Source organism: Oncorhynchus kisutch, linkage group LG17 (assembly GCF_002021735.2).
Source record: "Oncorhynchus kisutch isolate 150728-3 linkage group LG17, Okis_V2, whole genome shotgun sequence".
NCBI classification, from domain to species: Eukaryota; Metazoa; Chordata; class Actinopteri; order Salmoniformes; family Salmonidae; genus Oncorhynchus; species Oncorhynchus kisutch.
In genome coordinates, this window is record NC_034190.2 from 31,947,478 (window position 1) to 31,970,122 (window position 22,645).

The 22,645-nt window shown below is 43.2% G+C and overlaps 1 protein-coding gene across 1 annotated transcript; it reads left to right on the forward strand.

The window, feature by feature from the left end:
- The first annotated feature begins 352 nt into the window (after window positions 1–352).
- LOC109907472 (acidic leucine-rich nuclear phosphoprotein 32 family member E-like) lies at window positions 353–18,011 on the forward strand. Its single transcript, XM_020505447.2, has 7 exons — window positions 353–686; window positions 10,287–10,436; window positions 10,608–10,730; window positions 13,080–13,242; window positions 13,332–13,450; window positions 13,569–13,611; window positions 16,145–18,011. The coding sequence occupies exons 1-7, from the start codon at window positions 633–635 to the stop codon at window positions 16,228–16,230; spliced, it is 738 nt and encodes a 245-aa protein (XP_020361036.1). The 5' UTR covers window positions 353–632; the 3' UTR covers window positions 16,231–18,011.
- The last annotated feature ends 4,634 nt before the right edge of the window (window positions 18,012–22,645 follow it).

Below are 22,645 nucleotides of genomic sequence, written 5' to 3' on the forward strand. Positions count from 1 at the left end.
ACACATGCGCAGAACGTGAACCGCACATGTGCAGAAGCATCAGGATTTTTTGTCCAGGGGATAAAAGGTCAAAGAAAAGTCGGATCGGAAGCCACTCTAATCTTGGTTTCCGCCAGATGACACAGTCACAAAGTCAAAATTGGCTACAAAAATTAGGCATTTGGCCTTAATTTAATGTTAGGTTTACAGTGAGCAGTGTGGTTAAAATTAGGGTTAAGACGATACATTTTATAAATGGGCGTGGTTTATCCATAATTATGACTTTGTGGCTGTGCTAACTAGTGACGACCCCCGACGGTTTAAATGAAGATATTGACGTTCGCATTGACCCATCTAAATCTACTGCGCGCGCAATCACAACCAATCACCTCCGGCGGTTTATGTTGATCGGCATGATCTGTTTGATTGGTGTGTCGATCATCCGATTAAAATTAGGGAAGACAGGACTGGCCTATCAAGAACTCCACAGGGCGGGATTTGATAGAGGGGGCTGGGTGCGAAGTATCATGGAGGATCAGTAAGAGAATTGTGGCCATCCAAGAAAGCTGAGCTGTGGGTCCAAGCACTGGAGTTTCAGAAAATTTGATTGGCATTTTTTTTACGTTAACATAGTGTTTTATATTTTATTAATAATGGAGATGAAGAAGAGGATCAGTTTAGAATTGAGGAATAGGACACCAGCGGAGGTAAGTTATCTTAAAAATGAGGTGATAACTATGCGAGCCGATAACCCAGAGAAGAGCGGGCTCTGCACATGGACAACAAGAGAGGATGCGAGTCCGATTACAAGTTTTTGTTTTGTTTTTGGGGATTCAGATTATTCGTCATATCACAATATATGTTGGTTGCTGTACAAAAATGATGAACTGCAAATATCCACAAAGCAATTTTGGTCGCTTTGTGATTCTAATAACATTTTTATAGATCTGCAACACTGCCTTTGATATCATCCTCCTTGTCTCGCGCCCGGCCAGAGATCCATTGAACGTTCAAGGTGGCGGAGCGGACATAATTCTGAAGAACATTATGCTATTGTTGTGAGAGTAATTCAATTGTGAAAAGCCAATAACATCGTAATAAGGCTCCGGTGACGTCGTGTTGACTCCTGTAGTACAGCAGGCTAATCCAAATACAGAGAATTCACGACTGCCGTGGAAATGTGAAATAACTTTTGAGACGCGATTTATTTGTTTGTCTTGAAAGTTCCCTGGTGTTATTCCATGTGGATGCCGATGCAAATAACTATTTAAGTCTAATGTAAAAACGTAAGCTTTCCATGCGTAACGAGCCTTTTGACCGGTTTTACCGGGTTAACCAAATGGCACAAACGAGCTGGTTGGTTTCTCTGAGCGGACATTTTACTAATCGAATGGGTTTAGCTAATAACCATTTCTTTTACCATAGTATTTTTAAAGCTCCACTGGATGTTAACATCAATACTTCGATGTTATATGAACAACGCCTGCAAGAATGTATACGCAATTTAAAACCAGCACGCACGCGAGTTGACCGTTCTCGAAGCGAGACGCGCAGGCACTGACTACGGTGGCGTCAGTGTAGCAGTTTTTTTGTGTGTGTTTTTTTTGTACAGTGCAGGCTTTTGAGCCCTATTTCTGACGTGCGGGGAGTGGAAGTCATTTTGTTGCATCTATACACGAGCCCATTTTGACGGCTATAACCGGTTTATCTCAATTTAGACACACGCAAATGGATAAATTATGCGTATTATATAGTAGGCCTAAATCCAAATATAGAAAGTCTACTTCCAAACGAATTTCCTATAGCCTATGCGACTCACCCAGCCGGCCATTTAAATAGCCTACTGTACTCGAAAAGCAAGTTGTCTTTCGCCTCCATGTGATAGTGATTATGTAACAACAGGCTTTTCCTCTGTAGGAAACGACGACGTTCTTTGTAAAAGGTGTGTGTATATATATACATACATACATACATACATACATACATACATACATACATATATACACGCATTCAAGTGTAGCAGAGTTTGTGGTCCTGCTCTGCGTTTTTTCAGATTTTAAATAATATGGCAGATGGCATGCGGGGCTCAGACCTCCGCCTCTATTTAGTAGATAGGCTACAGTAAAACCCCCAACCCTCAGAGACAGAGCTTGTCTGAGGATGGACAAAACCCATTCATTCATGCCACTGACTCTTGCCTTCATTCGGCAAATCTATTTCTCTTACAATTTCTATAGTTACAGAACTCTGCTGTGCATTCGGCAGTGAAGTCCATTGTGCAGATGCTTCTTTATAGGATGTAGGCTACATCTCAACTGATGTTCCTCTCTTGACGACAATATCGAGATGATGCGCACAGAACTGTTCGTTCAATCGAGGTATTACTGAAGATACAACCAGGCTAAGACAGTGACAATGCCATCTCTGGTTTTGAGGAGCGTGTTATTTAAATCTTAGTGGTACGATTTATATACACATTGTATACACATTTTGTTGGTGATAAATAAACATTGTTAAAACACTTTGCCATATATAACTTGGTACCAGGGTTAGGGTCAATTCATTTCAATTCCAGTCAATTCAGAAAGTAAACCAAATTCCAATTCCACATTTTCCTAATTGAAAAGCATTGAAGGGAATTGGAATTCCAGTGTACTTTCTGAATTGACCACAACCCTGTTTGGTACAAGTACAGTGCTATTTTGTGCAACACCCGAACAACCAGCCGAGGAGTGCCTATAGACAAAAAAGGCCCTCCAAGGCTCTCCAAGGCCCCTGTGCTGCCAAGTATAGAAAAAAATGACTGACTACCACAACTGAAACTACATACTGATTGCACATCATCTCAACGCCTTGTAGCAGCGGAGCTTTGTACCGTAAGAGGGTGCTGAAACAAACATGGTTCTGAGAATGCATTTGAGACCCTGTCTACCACGTTTAAAACTTTGTAGTGTTGTTATTATCAATAATCATTTATTAGTCACTGTATTGTATTATTTGGTACTGAAGTCAATGAGAAGGGTGTTATTTTGATTTTTGCCACAATAGTTCCCCACTCACTAAGAACTGAGGTAGCTAGTCGCAAGCGGAACACACCATAGCAAAGATGATAGATATATCGAGGAGAGGTTTCTCCGCCCTAACATTGGGAGTCGTTGTCCACCAAACTCCATGCTTGGTGGGCGAAACAATAAAAAAACGCCACCTGCTGGAGGGAGAGACTTTCTGCCGAGTTGGACCTCTCTCTTCCTCTTCTCTGACCAAAGCCACATTTTCATTTGGCCAGCATTGGTGATAACAACTAGGGCTGTGATGATACCAGTATGACAAAAATGAAAACATGAAGCAGAATTACTCTTATGCTCCGAATTGTAGGAAATAGGATTGTAGGAAATATTGTAGGAATTGTAGGAAATAAGCTTTAAACCTGCAAAATTCTCCCCACGTAGAACTGGACAACTGGTCACCTAGTTTTTGTTTCAGTTAAGAGCAGAGGTCTTCCATGAGAGGGTGTTGCTGTGTGCAATTTATCTCGTTGAATTCCAGCTTTGACAGTCGCGAAAGGTGCCCATCAGGTGGTGTAGGAAATAGGCTATTAATAACAAAGGTGACCACACTCCCGCTCCTCTGCAGTAAAAGCGTCCCACCTAGTTGCATTGTTCCTCTCCCTCAGAACAAGAAGTAGGTGTAAGTAAAAGTGAGGCGAGAGTGCATTTTCGGAAGATGATTAACTATAATGCTGGAGGACTTGGTCCCTCCGCAAGAGATTCTCTTCCTAGTATCTTCTTGTTAGTACAGTCTGGGATAACATATCTGAGATGGTGTAAAAGGGCAAGATATACTTGTCCTATCTCGACTGCAATAACACGTTTCTTGTTATCAGTCTCTTAAAACCTCTCTGGGATATGTGGGACGCTACCATTTTAAAGATAAACTTCTTGTAAATCCAGCCACAGTGTCCGATTTCAAATAGGCTTTACGGCGAAAGCACACCAAACGATTATGTTAGGTCAGTGCCTAGTCACAAAAAACCATACAGCCATTTCCAGCCAAGGAGAGGGCTCACAAAAGTCAGAAATAGCGATTAAATTACTCACTAACCTTTGATCTTCATCAGATGGCACTCACAGGACTTCATGTTACACAATAAATGTGTGTTTTGTTGGATAAAGTTAATCTTTATGTCCAAGAACCTGATTTGAAATTGATGTGTTATGTTCAGAAATGCATTGTCTCAAACAAACATCAGGTGAAAGTGCAGAGAGCCACATCAAATTACAGAAATACTCATAATAAACATTGATAAAAGATACAAGTGTTATGCATGGAATTATAGATAAACTTCTCCTTAATGCAACTGCTGTGTCAGATTTCAAAAAGGCTTTAGCACACCTTGCGATAATGTTAGGTCAGCACCTAGCCACAGAAAAACATACAGCCATTTTCCAAAGGAGAAGAGGTGTCACAAAAGTCAGAAATAGCATTATAAATATTCACTTACCTTTGATCTTCATCGGAATGCACTCCCAGGAATCCCAGTTCCACAATAAATTGTTGTTTTGTTCGATAAAGTCCATAATTTATGTCCAAATACCTCCTTTTTGTTTGCTCATTTAGTTCACAAATCCAAACTCACGAGGCGCGGGCAAGTCCAGGCGAAAGTTCAGACGAAAAGTCCAAAAAGTTATATTACAGTTCGTAGAAACATGTCAAACGATGTATAGAATCAATCTTTAGGATGTTTTTATCATAAATCTTCAATAATGTTTCAACTGGACAATTCCTTTGTCTTTAGAAATGAAAAGGAACGCAGCTACCTCTCACGGCTGCGTGCATGATTTAGCTCATGGTATTCTGCCAGACACCAGACTCAAACAGCTCTCATTCCCTCCCCCTTCACAGGAGAAGCCTGAAACAAGGTTCTAAAGACTGTTGACGTCTAGCGGAAGCCTTAGGAAGTGCAATATGACCCCATAGACACTGTATATTCGATAGGCAATGACTTGAAAAACTACAAACCTCAGATTTCCCACTTCCTGGTTGGGTTTTTTCTCAGGTTTTTGCCTACCATATGAGTTCTGTTATACTCACAGACATCATTCAAACAGTTTTAGAAACTTCAGAGTGTTGTCTATCTAATTATATGCATATTCTAGCTTTTTGGCCTGAGTAGCAGGTAGTTTACTCTGGGCACCTTATTATCCAACCTACTCAATACTGCCCCCCAGTCCCAAATAAGTTAAAGATGTAGTCCGGGATCTTTAAGCACAACACATTCGTAACATCTTGTACAAATTGGATTCATATAATATCGTACCAATTGTACACATTTTTTTAAAATTGCAGGACGTAACGTATCATACGAAATGGACGACATAGTACACAATTGGATGAAATAGTACACAAAAAACGGACTCAATTTATGAATACACATTTTGGAATTATCCTGTTAAACTTGTTAAAACTAAATATTAATACTTTTTACTGAACAGACTGTGGCACCTGATGTTTCATGCCTGTCAATGTCACGGTGATCACAACTTCTTGCGACAATGAAAAGTAGCTAGCTAGCTAAACAGGTATGAGATACAAGCTGTCCGTCAGTCTCGTTTGTAGACATTTATCCATGCCTACAGCATTCACGCAATTACATTCCAGGACTCTGAGTCTCCCTTACAATTAATTTAAAAAAAGTTTTTTTGTCATTTATCCAGAGCGACTTACAGGAGCAATTTGGGTTAAATCAAATCAAATCAAATGTATTTGTCACATACACATGGTTAGCAGATGTTAATGCGAGTGTAGCGAAATGCTTGTGCTTCTAGTTCCGACAATGCAGTAATAACGAACAAGTAATCTAACTAACAATTCCCCCAAAAAACTACTGTCTTATACACAATGTAAGGGGATAAAGAATATGTACATAAGGATATATGAATGAGTGATGGTACAGAGCAGCATAGGCAAGATACAGTAGATGATATCGAGTACAGTATATACATATGAGATGAGTATGTAAACCAAGTGGCATAGTTAAAGTGGCTAGTGATACATGTATTACATAAGGATGCAGTCGATGATATAGAGTACAGTATCTACGTATGCATATGAGATGAATAATGTAGGGTAAGTAACATTATATAAGGTAGCATTGTTTAAAGTGGCTAGTGATATATTTACATCATTTCCCATCAATTCCCATGATTAAAGTGGCTGGAGTAGAGTCAGTGGCATTGACAGTGTGTTGGCAGTAGCCACTCAATGTTAGTGGTGGCTGTTTAACAGTCTGATGGCCTTGAGATAGAAGCTGTTTTTCAGTCTCTCGGTCCCAGCTTTGATGCACCTGTACTGACCTCGCCTTCTGGATGACAGCGGGGTGAACAGGCAGTGGCTCGGGTGGTTGATGTCCTTGATGATCTTTATGGCCTTCCTGTAGCATCGGGTGGTGTAGGTGTCCTGGAGGGCAGGTAGTTTGCCCCCGGTGATGCGTTGTGCAGACCTCACTACCCTCTGGAGAGCCTTACGGTTGAGGGCGGTGCAGTTGCCATACCAGGCGGTGATACAGCCCGCCAGGATGCTCTCGATTGTGCATCTGTAGAAGTTTGTGAGTGCTTTTGGTGACAAGCCGAATTTCTTCAGCCTCCTGAGGTTGAAGAGGCGCTGCTGCGCCTTCTTCACGATGCTGTCTGTGTGAGTGGACCAATTCAGTTTGTCTGTGATGTGTATGCCGAGGAACTTAAAACTTGCTACCCTCTCCACTACTGTTCCATCGATGTGGATGGGGGGGTGTTCCCTCTGCTGTTTCCTGAAGTCCACAATCATCTCCTTAGTTTTGTTGACGTTGAGTGTGAGGTTATTTTCCTGACACCACACTCTGAGGGCCCTCACCTCCTCCCTGTAGGCCGTCTCGTCGTTGTTGGTAATCAAGCCTACCACTGTTGTGATTGAGTTGGAGGCGTGCGTGGCCACGCAGTCGTGGGTGAACAGGGAGTACAGGAGAGGGCTCAGAACGCACCCTTGTGGGGCCCCAGTGTTGAGGATCAGCGGGGAGGAGATGTTGTTGCCTACCCTCACCACCTGGGGGCGGCCCGTCAGGAAGTCCAGTACCCAGTTGCACAGGGCGGGGTCGAGACCCAGGGTCTCGAGCTTGATGACGAGCTTGGAGGGTACTATGGTGTTGAATGCCGAGCTGTAGTCGATGAACAGCATTCTCACATAGGTATTCCTCTTGTCCAGATGGGTTAGGGCAGTGTGCAGTGTGGTTGAGATTGCATCGTCTGTGGACCTATTTGGGCGGTAAGCAAATTGGAGTGGGTCAAGGGTGTCAGGTAGGGTGGAGGTGATATGGTCCTTGACTAGTCTCTCAAAGCACTTCATGATGACGGATGTGAGTGCTACGGGGCGGTAGTCGTTTAGCTCAGTTACCTTAGCTTTCTTGGGAACAGGAACAATGGTGGCCCTCTTGAAGCATGTGGGAACAGCAGACTGGTATAGGGATTGGTTGAATATGTCCGTAAACACACCGGCCAGCTGGTCTGCGCATGCTCTGAGGGCGCGGCTGGGGATGCCGTCTGGGCCTGCAGCCTTGCGAGGGTTAACACGTTTAAATGTCTTACTCACTTCGGCTGCAGTGAAGGAGAGACCGCATGTTTTCGTTGCAGGCCGTGTCAGTGGCACTGTATTGTCCTCAAAGCGGGCAAAAAAGTTGTTTAGTCTGCCTGGGAGCAAGACATCCTGGTCCGTGACTGGGCTGGGTTTCTTCCTGTAGTCCGTGATTGACTGTAGACCCTGCCACATGCCTCTTGTGTCTGAGCCGTTGAATTGAGATTCTACTTTGTCTCTGTACTGGCGCTTAGCTTGTTTGATAGCCTTGCGGAGGGAATAGCTGCACTGTTTGTATTCAGTCATGTTACCAGACACCTTGCCCTGATTAAAAGCAGTGGTTCGCGCCTTCAGTTCCACACGAATGCTGCCATCAATCCACGGTTTCTGGTTGGGGAATGTTTTAATCGTTGCTATGGGAACGACATCTTCAACGCACGTTCTAATGAACTCGCACACCGAATCAGCGTATTGTTGGCTGACGCAATACGAAACATCTCCCAGTCCACGTGATGGAAGCAGTCTTGGAGTGTGGAGTCAGCTTGGTCGGACCAGCGTTGGACAGACCTCAGCGTGGGAGCTTCTTGTTTTAGTTTCTGTCTGTAGGCAGGGATCAACAAAATGGAGTCGTGGTCAGCTTTTCCGAAAGGGGGGCGGGGCAGGGCCTTATATGCGTCGCGGAAGTTAGAGTAACAATGATCCAGGGTCTTTCCACCCCTGGTTGCGCAATCGATATGCTGATAAAATTTAGGGAGTCTTGTTTTCAGATTCGCCTTGTTAAAATCCCCAGCTACAATGAATGCAGCCTCCGGATAAATCGTTTCCAGTTTGCAGAGAGTTAAATGAAGTTCGTTCAGAGCCATCGATGTGTCTGCTTGGGGGGGGATATATACGGCTGTGATTATAATCGAAGAGAATTCTCTTGGTAGATAATGCGGTCTACATTTGACTGTGAGGAATTCTAAATCAGGTGAACAGAAGGATTTGAGTTCCTGTATGTTTCTTTCATCACACCATGTCACGTTGGCCATAAGGCATACGCCCCCACCCCTCTTCTTACCAGGACCTTGCTCATGGGCACATGGATTCAAACCAGCAACTGTGTAGATTAAGACACCGCAGAGTGTCCACAGACACGTACCTCAATCCAGGGATGAGAAATGCGTTGTACTCCGAAATGTCCCATTATCCCAACCATCACACCGAGAAGATTGAACGTAGTAAAACCAAAATATCCCACAAATGCTGATATAAACATAGTACATTGTACAAAACTATCGTTCAATTTCTTAACAATGTGTCAACCACGACAATCATTGTCACAATTGTTTTTAGCTAACTAGCTAGCATGACTACTATCTAGCTGACATCGCTTCTAGACTCAATGTCTCCTATTTTCTGTCCAAATAACTTAACTAAATAGCAAAATATTCCCACCTGTCATGATAAGCAAACATGTTTACCCAATGGGTAAAAACTAGGAAATTAGGATTACTTTTTTTTGCTCCCCAGCTAGCTAGACACCTTGTTAGCGAGCTAGTGCGTTTGCCCACTGTAGCTTAGCTAACCTGTCATTAACAAATGTTGAGCTGCTAGACGATAACTAGGGCTTGCTATGGGTTAGCACCAATTATGTCTATAAACCTTAATTGTTGATGTTATGTATTGGCCATTGCGAGGCTTTGATGTCACTGTTCGGTCATATTGGCACTCCCCAGTAGGAACAGTCCTCAATAGGAATGAATGTAATTCTACAGTATTTCAATTAAATGTTTCAAGGACACCATTACATGTATTTTTGTTTTAGTGGTGACTGTAGCATTAACACTAATATAAAAGGCCACTTTAAAATCTGTTGTTTTGTCACGCAACACAATTCCACAGATGTCTCAAGTTTTGAGGTTACGTGCAATTCTCATGCTGACTTCAGGAATCAACACAAATCAACAGCCTGATCAACTCTATGCAAAGCATATGTGTCTCACTGCATGAGGCAAATGGTGGTCACACTAGATACTGACTGGTTTTCTGATCAAAGCCCCTATCTTTTTTTTTTTAAAGGTATCTGACCAACAGATGCAAATCTGTATTCCCAGAGCATAATGAATTTATTTCAATTGAATTTCCTTATATCAACTGTAACTCAGTGTATATCTTTTCATAATTGTTTTATGTTTAGCTCACATAATATAATTCAAAAGTATGCATTAAGTTGTCTAATAGAATAAATGTTTAAAAAAAATGCATATCTATAGCTTCCAAATTCTTTTGTGAGTGCCAAGATGGCTGTGTTGGCTTCAATACAGCGTCCACCGTCAGTCACCCAGGGTTTATGCACATTTTTATTTTGTTACCTCTTTTGAAGCCTTGTAACTAGTTAGCTACTCCAGCCACGTCGTTTTTCAGACAGGTCCTCCGCCTTGTGTCCACACTACAAAGCATTCAAGCAGAAAATAATTGAAAAGGCGTGTGCTCTCACAGGAAACAGCGGACTTTAGGTCAAGGGTCAGCTTTTCCAATCAACATGTAATAAGATTACAAAGTGACATGGTGAATTAACCCAAACAAACAAAGAAGAAGAAAAAATGTAACAAACTAGCTATGCATTTAATTTGGTTTCATTCATTAACATGTGCAGGATGAAATCTCTTGATGCACCACCTCATTGTCAAGTGTCCAGTTGATCTTGATTACTGTTCCTACAGGTGGAAGAACTGGTGGTGGATAATTGCCGCACCAGTGATGGTGAAGTAGAGGGCCTGACGGATGATTTCAAGGAGCTGGAATTCCTCAGCATGGTCAACGTTGGACTAATCTCCCTGGCCAAACTACCCTCTCTGCCCAAGCTGCGCAAGGTGATTAGGGAAGCTGGATCCTTTTGAGCAATCGATTATCTCAATCAAAATCATTTAGTTTGCAGAATTATAAGAAACTCTGGCTTTACTCCCAATGACCAGTATTTTGATGTGGAGCATTAACATTTTTTCAAACGATTCATCAGGAAATTGTGTGTTCTTTCCTCACAGTTGGAGCTGAGTGACAACAACATCTCAGGTCATTTGGAGACCCTTTCAGAGAAGTGCCCCAACCTGACGTATCTAAACCTGAGTGGCAACAAGATCAAGGGGCTGAACAACGTTGAGGCCCTGGTTAGTTGAGTCGTTAAGTCTATTCAGGGCCGGTCGTTAAGGCTTCTTTTGGAATTAAGTCAGGGTCTCAACTTACTGTTGAGGTAGAATAGACAAGGTGCCATTTAGAAATGTTGTGGATCGGCAATTTTTATCATTCACACAATTAGCCATGTCAGCTAACCATTTTTAGATAGGTAAGATATTCTAGCCAGCTATCTAAACTCGTAGTAATTATGGGCGAATATCAACCTGCATGCACGGCACCTGCACAGTAGTGGTCTGCGGGTCAGCTGTTTGTTCACCCGCAATTGCTAATAACCCATCCGCAACCGCCCGACGATATGTAATAAAGTGAATATCTATGGCTTGCACCCGACCCTAACCCACTAATATAGAAAATGTACTGTAGGCTACAATCAAAGACGACGGAACAATTTTTTAACAGTGGGTGCAGTTTATTTTGTTGTTGCCTGATTTAGATATGTTTCTATTTATAATTTCCGACATTTTGGTAGGCTATTTGTTAGTCAACTTTTCTATAGTTAGATACAGTGCATTCAGACCCTTTGACATTTTGTTACATTACAGCCTAATTATAAGATGGATTAAATCATTTTTTCCCTTCATCAATCTACACACACAACCCCAACATGACAAAGCAAAAACAATTTTAACATTTTGTTTTGCTAATTTATTCAAAATAAAAAACTGAAATCACATATACTTAAGTATTCAGACTCTTTACTTAGTACTTTGTTTAAGCAACTTTGGCAGCAATTACAGCTTTAAGTCTTCTTGGGTATGACGCTAACAAGTTTGGCACACCTGTATTTGGGGAGTTTCTCCCATACTTCTATGCAGATCCTCTCAACCTCTGTCAGAGGCGGCAGGGTAGCCTAGTGGTTAGAGCGTTGGACTAGGAAAGTTGCAAGTTCAAACCCCCGAGCTGACAAGGTACAAATCTGTCGTTCTGCCCCTGAACAGGCAGTTAACCCACTGTTCCTAGGCTGTCATTGAAAATAAGAATTTGATCTTAACTGACTTGCCTGGTTAATAAAAGGTTGAATGGGGAGCATCTTTTCACAGTTCTTTTCAGGTCTCTCCAGGGATGTTCGACCAGGTTCAAGTCCGAGCTCTGGCTATCGCCACTCAAGGATATTCAGAGACTTGTCCCGAAGTCACTCCTGCGTTGTCTTGGCTGTTTGCTTAGGGTCGTTGTCCCCTTGGCACGCTCTGGAGCAAGTTTTCATCAATGATCTCTCTGTACTTTGCTCCGCTCATCTTTCCCTTGATCCTAACTAGCCACTGAAAAACATCCTCGCAGCATGATGCTGCCATCACTATGGTTCACCGCAGAGATGGTACCAGGTTTCCTCCAGATGTGACGCTTGGCATTCAGGCCAAAGAGTTCAATCTTGGTTTCATCAGACCAGAGAATCTTGTTTCTCATGGTCTGAAAGTAATTTAGGTGCCTCTTGGCAAACTCCAAGCGGGCTGTCATGTGCCTTTTACTGAGGAGTGGCTTCCGCCAGGCCACTCTACCATAAAGGCCTGATTGGTTGAGTGCTGCAGAGATGATTGTCCTTTTGGAAGTTTCTCCCATCTCCACAGAGGAACTCTGGAGCTCTGTCAGAGTGACTATCGGGATCTTGGTCACCTCCCTGACCAAAGCCCTTCTCCCCCTATTAATCTGTTTGGCCGGGTGGCCAGCTCTGGGAAGAGTCTTGGTGGTTCCAAACATCTTACATTTATGGAGGCCATTCCCAATCTGGCACTCATACTACCATCACCACCTAATCATCCCAGTTTCCAATTGGCTCATTCATCCCCCATTGTTTCCCCTGTAACTATTTCCCAGGTCATTGCTGTAAATTGAGAATGTGTTTTCAGTCACCTGGTAAAATAAATGATACAATTTATGAATTTCAGGTATTGTTTTCTCTTGATTCAGCCGTCCGCCATCCGCACAATATTTAATGACCCTAAACCCGTCCGCCTCGAGGATATGAAGGCGTGGACTGCGGGTTATGAGTCAACCCACGCATTACTTGTGCCTCTGACATCCAGGCGGCCTCTACTGATTTTGTTAGTCACTTTCACTCATATCATTAACGTGGCATAAGTCATGGCAAAATATGTGGAATTGCAGGAAATTCTTTAAAACTGCAAAAAATTCTCTCTGCCCCATGGCAACATTTGTAGAATTGCATTTGATGAAAAAATTGCTATAAAATATATATATATTTCTAAACTAATCATGCCATTCACAAGGAGATATGTGGCTATGCTTGCCAGCCGTGTGCATGGAGAGAATTTGTTAATAAGTATTGTCTGGTAAGCTCTAACCTCTGCTTCTTAAAACCACAGCAAAATCTGAAGAACCTGAAGAGCCTGGACCTGTTTAACTGTGAGATCACCACACTGGAGGAGTACCGTGAGAGCATCTTTGAGCTGCTGCCTCAGGTCACCTACCTGGACGGCTTCGACCAGGAGGACAACGAGGCCCCTGACTCAGAGGCAGATGACGACGGTGAGCATGGCTACCACAACACAACCACACGGTGGGGCTGGTGATGTTTCAGCCTAACTTTCTTGAACAAAATACTTCTTCATTCATAGACGAGGATGAGGGGGAGGATGGAGCCGGGCCCACAGGGGACGATGATGAAGATGAGGATGAGGAGGGGGAGGAAGGAGGAGAGGTTGGGCTCTCTTACCTGATGAAGGAAAGGATCCAGGTGAGACGACTGAAATGTCTCATGTTTTATCCAAAACGTCATAATGTTTTACATCCGGCGACTCGAGTCGACGCTTAATTTAAAGAATCTTAACCCCCCCCTCCTCCTCCACACACAGGACGAAGAAGATGATGACGACTACGCAGAGGAGGAGGAAGAAGGTGAGGACAAGAATTGTTGTGTTGACCTGTCACTAGTAATCAAACCCAAGTACTCTAGCCTGGAAGTGGCAGATATGTTTGTCTGTCACAGATCTCCTGTTGGAATCAATCATCAAAATCTCTATTGACATCGGCTCCATGCTGGCTGTTACTCAATTTGTGGCAATAACTGGCTCTTTGACTCGGGAGGGTTTGACTTCTATTGATCTATTCCTCAGCCCTGTGTGACTATTCATTTGTCACTTATCTGTGTGTTTTGGAGCCAAGCTAGGTCTAGCTTCGACACTTAAAACAAGGTTAGAGTCCTCCCTACACAGTAGGCAGATAAAATCTTTGGGCTTTACAGGTATTGCAGGTTGCGTACAAGTAATCCAGAGATGGTTCAGGCCATTTAGTTTGTTACCTTGTGAACGCGGCTAAAGTCCCCATGTGTATACAGTGCATTCCGAAAGTATTCAGACCACTTGACTTTTTCCACATTTTGTTACATTGCAGCCTTATTCTAAAATAGATTACGTTGTTTTTGTACCTCATCAATCTACACATAATACCTCATAATGACAAGGCAAAAACAGGTTTAGTCATTTCTGCAAGAGAAAAAAAAAACTGAAATATGACAGTATTCAGACCCTTTACTCAGTACTTTGTTGAAGCAGCGATTACAGCCTCAAGTCTTCTTGGGTATGAAGCTACAAGCTTGGTACACCCGTATTTGGGGAGTTTCTCCCATTTTTCTCTGCAGATCCTCTCAAGCTCTGTCAGGATGGATGGAGAGTGTCGCTGCACAGCTATTTTCAGGTCTCTCCAGAGATGTTCGATGGGGTTGAAGTCCGGGCTCTGGCTGGGCCACTCAAGGACATTCAGAGACTTGTCCCAAAGTCACTCCTGCGTTGTCTTGGTTGTGTGCTTCGGGTCATTGTCCTGTTGGAAGGGGAATCTTCACCCCAGTCTGAGGTTCTGAGCACTCTTGAGCTGGTTTTCATCAAGGATCTCTCTGTACTTTGCTCCGTTCATCTTTCCCTCGATCCTGACTAGTCTCCCAGTCCATGCCACTGAAAAACATCCCCACAGTATGACGCTGCCACCACCATGCTTCACCTTGGGGATGGTGCCAGGTTTCCTCCAGACGTGACTCTTGGCATTCAGGCCAAAGAGTTTAATCTTGGTTTCATTAGACCAAAGAATCTTGTTTCTCATAGTCTGGCAGTCTTTTGGTGCCTTTTGGCAAACTCCAAGCGGGCTGTCATGTGCCCTTCTGAGGAGTGTCTTCCGTCTGGCCACTCTACCATAAAGGCCTGATTGGTGGAGTGCTGCAGAGATGGTTGTCCTTCTGGAAGGTTCTCCCATATCCACAGAGGAACTCTGGAGCTCTGTCAGAGTGACCATCGAGTTCTTAGTCACCTCCTTGACCAAGGCCCTTCTCCCCCTATTGCTCAGTTTGGCCGGGAAGCCAGCTCTAGGAAGAGTCTTGTTGGTTCCAAACTTCCATTTAAGAATGATGGAGGCCACTGTGTTCTTGGAGACCTTCAATGCTGCAGAAATGTTCCCCAGATCTGTGCCACTGCACAGTCCTGTCTCTTTGCTCTATGGACAATTCTTGATTTTTGCTCTGACATGCACTGTCAACTGTAGGACCTTATATAAACATGTCCAATCAATTGAATTTACCACAGGTGGACCGAAACATCTCAAGGATGATCAATGGAATCAAACAGGATGAGCTGAGCTCAATTTTGAGTCTCATAGCAAAGGGTCTGAATACTTGTGTAAATGTAATATTTTAGTTATTCTTTTTCAATTTGCAAAAGGTCTAAAAATCTGTTTTCACTTTGTCCCTATTATGTGTAGATTCATGAGCATTCATGAGCATTTGTATGTATTTAATCCATTTTAGAATAAGGCTGTAACCCAACAAAGTGGAAAAAGTCAAGAGGTCTGAAAACTTTCCAAATGCACTGAATGTGAACTACTCCTTCAGGACTCTGAGTGGGAAGCTGTGCCTACTGTGAGATGACATCAGTAAGCAGCGCACTTGCATGTGTGTGCAAGGAGTATAAATCAACCCTTTCCTATATAACATGCCAGGGGAAATACTTAGCTACAATATTATACGTAAGTAGTAGATCTGAGGCCTTGGGGATCCTTTGAAAGTAGACTTTGATGTAAGAGAGCCGCATTAACATTAAACCAAAATGGACTCCTTAGCCTCTACATTGTTTCGCTAATGGTAATTCAGTCTACAAAGTGGCCTTTGTTACGTGACTGAAAAGATGTATACTAGTGGTACTGTGTTTTTGTTTTTCCCCCTCTGGTGTTTTTGAGACTTGTCGGTGGGTGGAACATACGGTGGATCTTGTATCAACTCCCACATTGCCTGTGGATACAATATCATAAGGGTGCCGAATTCAGAATGAAGGGAAATGCCAATTGGATTTGATTGCTGTTTTACTTGGTCCTGATTAGAAGTGATTGTCGCCACCTTTTTTAAAGTCCGACAAAGTCTGACTTTTTGATTGGCTTGTGTCCTGTGCAGAGGAGAAGGCAGGAGTCAAAGGGGAGAAGAGGAAGAGGGATGCTGAGGACGAAGGGGAGGAGGAGGATGATGATGATGACGACTAGGCCTGTCCTTCCCCTGCGAACCTCTGGATCCAGATCCAAGTAGAACAATAACCACAAAAAAGTGTGATCTTGCAGATTGTTTCTCTTTGTATACCATAGATATCACTGTAGAGGCTGTTTCTTTTATATATAAATATATATATGAGATACTATACGAAAAGGAGATTTTATCAACAAATAATTTGTTCATCGTTCTAAGTTAAATTACCACCCCAAAAATCTCATCAATATGCAGGCAGTCTAAAATTAATGGAGGTAGGGGGGTGGGTGGGGCTGGATTTAATTTATGGGCTAATTTAAGAAGGGCTGTCGCTACAATGACCAGCCATCCGCACAACAGAAGTGGCCCACGCTGTCCCTCGTTGACATTCGTGTTCAACAAAACTCCAGTGACGTTCCAAGACCCATGACAGGCCAGGCAGCCCAGAGTCCAGTCCAGCCCAAAGAGATAGAGGACTCATCTTTGTATCTGTGCCATTATAGCATCTGTGACTGCATGGGCAGCGCAGTCTCAATTTTAAAGTAGTCAATTTTCTTCACGATTGGCTGATCCCTCCTGATGACTCGCAACATGGTCTCCAGGAGGGATCAGCCAATGAAGTTTGAAGTCCTACTCAGTTGACGACATTAAAAAGGTTGGAATCCTTCAATGGCGCTGCCCATGCTAATACGGCCTTTTGGCCACTAGAGGCCTCTATCATTCTCTATGGCCCAGCCAAGTCTGATCTACCTCTCTGGGCCACGGTGAGAAGAGAATGCCCCCTACAGGACAACACTCTACACAGAACCACCCTCACTACTCAGGCGGCCAGGCATACCAGGCAACAAAAAAAAAGGCACCAGGAAGTTTAGGGACCTCTACCGTCATCACTGTCTGCCACAAGCAGTCTCCTCTTTCTCCCCAGCCAACCCAATGCATTTGTATCAGATCGTTTCCAGCCATCAATGAAAGTACTGTCTCCCGTAAGCATAGCAAAGACTGTGTTAGATCCCTCACACAGTACATGACTTGTTTTAGGAATTTTTTAAATCGTGGGAGGTTGGGAGATCCAGAAAAGTAGTCTAGCAGTTTCAATACCAGCGTTAGCCCTGGGGAGTTGTATTTCCAACTGATGTGCAAACCGACCACGACATTTGTTAGGGCCATAGAGCTGTGGCTTTCCAGGACTGGTGCTGGAAATATGTATTCTAAATCAAACCTAGCGGTTTGGCCTTAACCTTATCTGTCCTTAACGGATGCAAACCAATATATTTCCTTCTGGTTCAACAGGCCATATCTGTTAACAGCTTTAAATACTGTAACCTGACTATTAATGTTGTTGTCGCGGTGATAGAGGGGCACGGCCATAATGTTTATATTGAAAAAGTTAAGGTCAAACCGCTTCAGTGTAGGAATGAACCGCATCCCGAAGTAAATTTTTATCTTTGTCTTGCTGTTGATGCAAGTTAGTTTATAATTGTACTGGTATTTTACACAGCAGGAACTTTAATCTATTATTTGTAAGGCAATATGTAAATAGTTTCAGTTCCAACAGTTTGATGTTTCATGTGTTTTTTTTTGTTTTTTTTATGACTTTTTTCGTCATTTTGTTTTAATATAAAGCACAGGTCAAGAAGCCAAACTCTGACCTAACACACTCAATATAGATTATTTTCCATCCTTGGCTGTTGTGACACGTGTTTTGTGTGGTGTAAACATCTTAAAAGAAGGATTTTGAATAAAACAATATATAAACAGAAAAGAGAGTGCTTTAAAATAAATTGATTGTTTTTTGTCTTCAGAAAATGATTACCTAATTACATGAATGTCATTCACTGCTAGGCAGTAGTAGGGACATTATGTCACATGTAGCAACAATTTATGTACAAATTATGTACAATTTACCAACAAATGGCCAAAGGAGGGAGAATTTCAGTATATTTTACATTGGCTAGACCAAACATCTTTGGCAGTCACCAATTCATGTATGAGAAATGTTTCACAAACCATCCAAACTGTTTCTCTGTTTATAAAAAGGTATTCAGTGAGATGTGAGGAGTGGGAGTGTAATGTGACCTGTAAGGCCTATGAGTTACAGTTCCTCACGAACAGTCTGCTGGCTCAGCGTCTATCACACACGCCATCTGCTGGGCGTCACAGGCATGAATAATTCATGAGGAAGGTCTTGGTAGTTAGAGGACATTGGACATGAAGGGGGTGGGGTTATGTCAGAGATGCAGGGGTGGGGCCACTGGAACCTGCCATGAACAATGTATTAGGTTGGTCTTAGGTTGCTTAGTGGTCTTAGGTTGCTTAGTGCCATGCAGCGATTCCCTCCGCAAGGCAATCAGACAAGCAAAGCGTCAGTATAGAGACAAAGTAGTTGCAAGTCAACGGCTCAGACACGAGATGTATATGGCAGAGTCTACAGTCAATCACGGATTACAAGAAGAAAACCAGCCCCGTCGCGGACATCAACGTCTTGCTCCCAGACAAATTAAACAACTTCTTTGCACGCTTTGAGGACAATGCAGTGCAACGGACAAGGCCCGCTACCAAAGCTTGTGGGCTCTCCTTCTCCGTGGCCAAAGTGAGTAAAACATTTAAACGTGTTAACCCTCGCAAGGCTGCCGGCCCAGACGGCATCCCTAGCCACGTCCTCAGAGCATGCGCAAACCAGCTGGCTGGTGTGTTTACGGACATATTCAACCAATCCCTATCCCAGTCTGTTGTCCCCACATGCTTCAATATGGCCACCATTGTTCCAGTTCCCAAGAAAGCTAAGGTAACTGAACTAAATGACTATCGCCCTATTGCACTCACTTCTGTCATCATGAAGTGTTTTGAGAGACTAGTTAAGGACCATATCACCTCCACCCTACCTGATACCCTAGACCCACTCCAATTTGCTTATCGCCCCAATAGGTCCACTGACGATGCAATCGCCATCACACTGCACACTTCCCTATCCCAACTGGACAAGAGGAATACCTATGTAAGAATGCTGTTCATTGACTACAGCTCAGCATTTAACACCATAGTACCCTCCAAACTCGTCATTAAGCTCGAGACCTTGGGTCTCGACCCCGCCCTGTGCAACTGGGTCTTGGACTTTCTGACGGACCGCCCCCCCAGGTGGTGAAGGTAGGAAACAACATCTCCACCTCGCTGATCCTCAACACTGGGGCCCCACAAGGGTGCATTCTCGGCCCTCTCCTGTACTCCCTGTTCACCCATGAATGCGTGGCCATGCTCCAACTCAATCACCAAGTTTGCAGACAACACTACAGCAGTAGGCTGCTTGATTACCAACAACGATGAGACGAAGGGACAGTAGTGGAGAAGGTGGAATGTTTTAAGTTCCTCTGCGTACACATCACAGACAAACTGAAATGGTCCACCCACACATACTTCAGGAGGCTGAAGAAATTCGGCTTGTCATCTAAAACACAACCTTTTACAGATGCACAACAATCGAGAGCATCCCGATGGGCTCTAGTGCTTGGTACGGCAATTGCACCGCCCTCATCCGCAAGGCTCTCCAGAGGGTAGTGAGGTCTGCACAACACATCACCAGGGGCAAACTACGTGCCCTCCAGGACACCTACAGAAGCCTATGTCACAGGAAGGCCAAAAAGATCAAGGACAACAACCACCCGAGCCACTGCCTGTTCACTCCACTATCATCCAGAAGGTAAGGTCAGTACAGGTGCATCAAAGCTGGGACCAAGAGACTGAAAAACAACTTCTATCTCAAGGCCATCAGACTGTTAAACAGCCATCACTAACTTAGAGAGGCTGCTGCCAACATACAGACTCAAATCTCTGGCCAATTAAATAAACAGACTTAATAAAGATATCACTTTAAATAACGCCACTTTAATAATGTTTACATATCCTACGTTACTCATCTCATATGTATATACTGTATTCTACACCATCTAGCCTATTCCGCACGCCATCGCTCATCCATATATTTATATGTACATATTCTCATTCATCCCTTTACATTTGGGTGTATGAGGTAGTTGTTGTGAAATTGCTTGATTACTTGTTAGATATTACTGCACGGCCAGAACTAGAAGCACAAGCATTTCACTACACTCGCATTAACATCTGCTAACCATGTGTTTGTGACCAATTTGATTTGATCTGCATATGCGGGGGGTGAATTGCTGTTTCCTGCTAACAGTAAGAAACATCTCAGATTTTCCTCTGTCAATAACCAAACCCACAGAACTTAGAGTGATTGTTCCTGAAAAGCAACTTCTCGTCTTGAAAACGGCCTATGTGACATCGATTATAAGTCAGCAACATACAGTATATTCCAGTATCAAAATCGACTACAAAGTGTAAATAGGATTTGAGAGATGACAGAAGAAAATGGTATGTCACAGAATGAAGGGTAACAGTTTTCCTCGTGTTGGGTTTATTTCAAACCACATGTCCACAGCTGGCAGCATCCACTTAATCATCCATTCTGAGTGAAGCTGCATGAGACCTGGTTGTAATGCCCATGATCAATTTGGTTTGACATTCAATATCTCTTTTGGGCTAGTTAGGGACGATCAGTACATTACACAATGTACATGGGACAATATTTTTTCAATGTCCATAGCTCCAAATTTCAATGACTTAACCTCAAATCAACTATAAATTGTAGAAATTCACGTACAAATATTGAAAGCATTTAATGACAATACACAATATACATTGTGCATGTTTATTTTTTATTTTATTTTATTTCACCTTTATTTAACCAGGTAGGCTAGTTGAGAACAAGTTCTCATTTGCAACTGCGACCTGGCCAAGATAAAGCATAGCAGTGTGAACAGACAACACAGAGTTACACATGGAGTAAACAATGAACAAGTCAATAACACAGTGTGCAAAAGGCATGAGGAGGTAGGCGAATGATTACAATTTTGCAGATTAACACTGGAGTGATAAATGATCAGATGGTCATGTACAGGTAGAGATATTGGTGTGCAAAAGAGCAGAAAAGTAAATAAATAAAAACAGTATGGGGATGAGGTAGGTAAAAATGGGTGAGCTATTTACCGATAGACTATGTACAGCTGCAGCGATCGGTTAGCTGCTCAGATAGCAGATGTTTGAAGTTGGTGAGGGAGATAAAAGTCTCCAACTTCAGCGATTTTTGCAATTCGTTCCAGTCACAGGCAGGAGAGAACTGGAACGAAAGGCGGCCAAATGAGGTGTTGGCTTTAGGGATGACCAGTGAGATACACCTGCTGGAGCGCGTGCTACGGATGGGTGTTGCCATCGTGACCAGTGAACTGAGATAAGGCGGAGCTTTACCCAGCATGGACTTGTAGATGACCTGGAGCCAGTGGGTCTGGCGACGAATATGTAGCGAGGGCCAGCCGACTAGAGCATACAAGTCGCAGTGGTGCTTTAGTGACAAAACGGATGGCACTGTGATAAACTGCATCCAGTTTGCTGAGTAGAGTGTTGGAAGCAATTTTGTAGATGACATCGCCGAAGTCGAGGATCGGTAGGATAGTCAGTTTTACTAGGGTAAGTTTGGCGGCGTGAGTGAAGGAGGCTTTGTTGCGGAATAGAAAGCCGACTCTTGATTTGATTTTAGATTGGAGATGTTTGATATGAGTCTGGAAGGAGAGTTTACAGTCTAGCCAGATACCTAGGTACTTATAGATGTCCACATATTCAAGGTCGGAACCATCCAGGGTGGTGATGCTGGTCAGGCGTGCGGGTGCAGGCAGCGAACGGTTGAAAAGCATGCATTTGGTTTTATTAGCGTTTAAGAGCAGTTGGAGGCCATGGAAGGAGTGTTGTATGGCATTGAAGCTCGTTTGGAGGTTAGATAGCACAGTGTCCAAGGACGGGCCGGAAGTACATAGAATGGTGTCGTCTGCGTAGAGGTGGATCAGGGAATCGCCCGCAGCAAGAGCAACATCATTGATATATATGAATGAATGAATGAATAATAATAATAATCAGGGAGAAAAAGGTATAGATTCACGCGCAGAGCGCTGCAGGTGTTTATTACGCCTTGGCAGAAGGCAGAAATCGTGGTCACAGGCAGGCAATGGTTATACACAGGTAGGCAAAACAGGCAGGTGAATCAAAACTAGGACTGAAGGCTATAACTGGTTCTCACAAACAAGCTAGGAAAAGGCTTACTAGAGTCAAAATGAACAATACCTCACAAAGGCACAAACAGAATGAACTGAACTAAATAAGGAGCTGATGAGACCAGATGAGTAACTAACACAGGTGAAATCATTGAACGAAAATGAAAGACAGGGCTACGTTCAAGAACACAAAGAAACAGGGCTACGTTCAAGAACACAACGAAACAGAACACAAGGTTGACTAAGAAAATAAACACCGAACCTTACAGTGTAATTTATTGACGGCCCCTCACTAGCCCCAGAGATAGGCTATCCAACA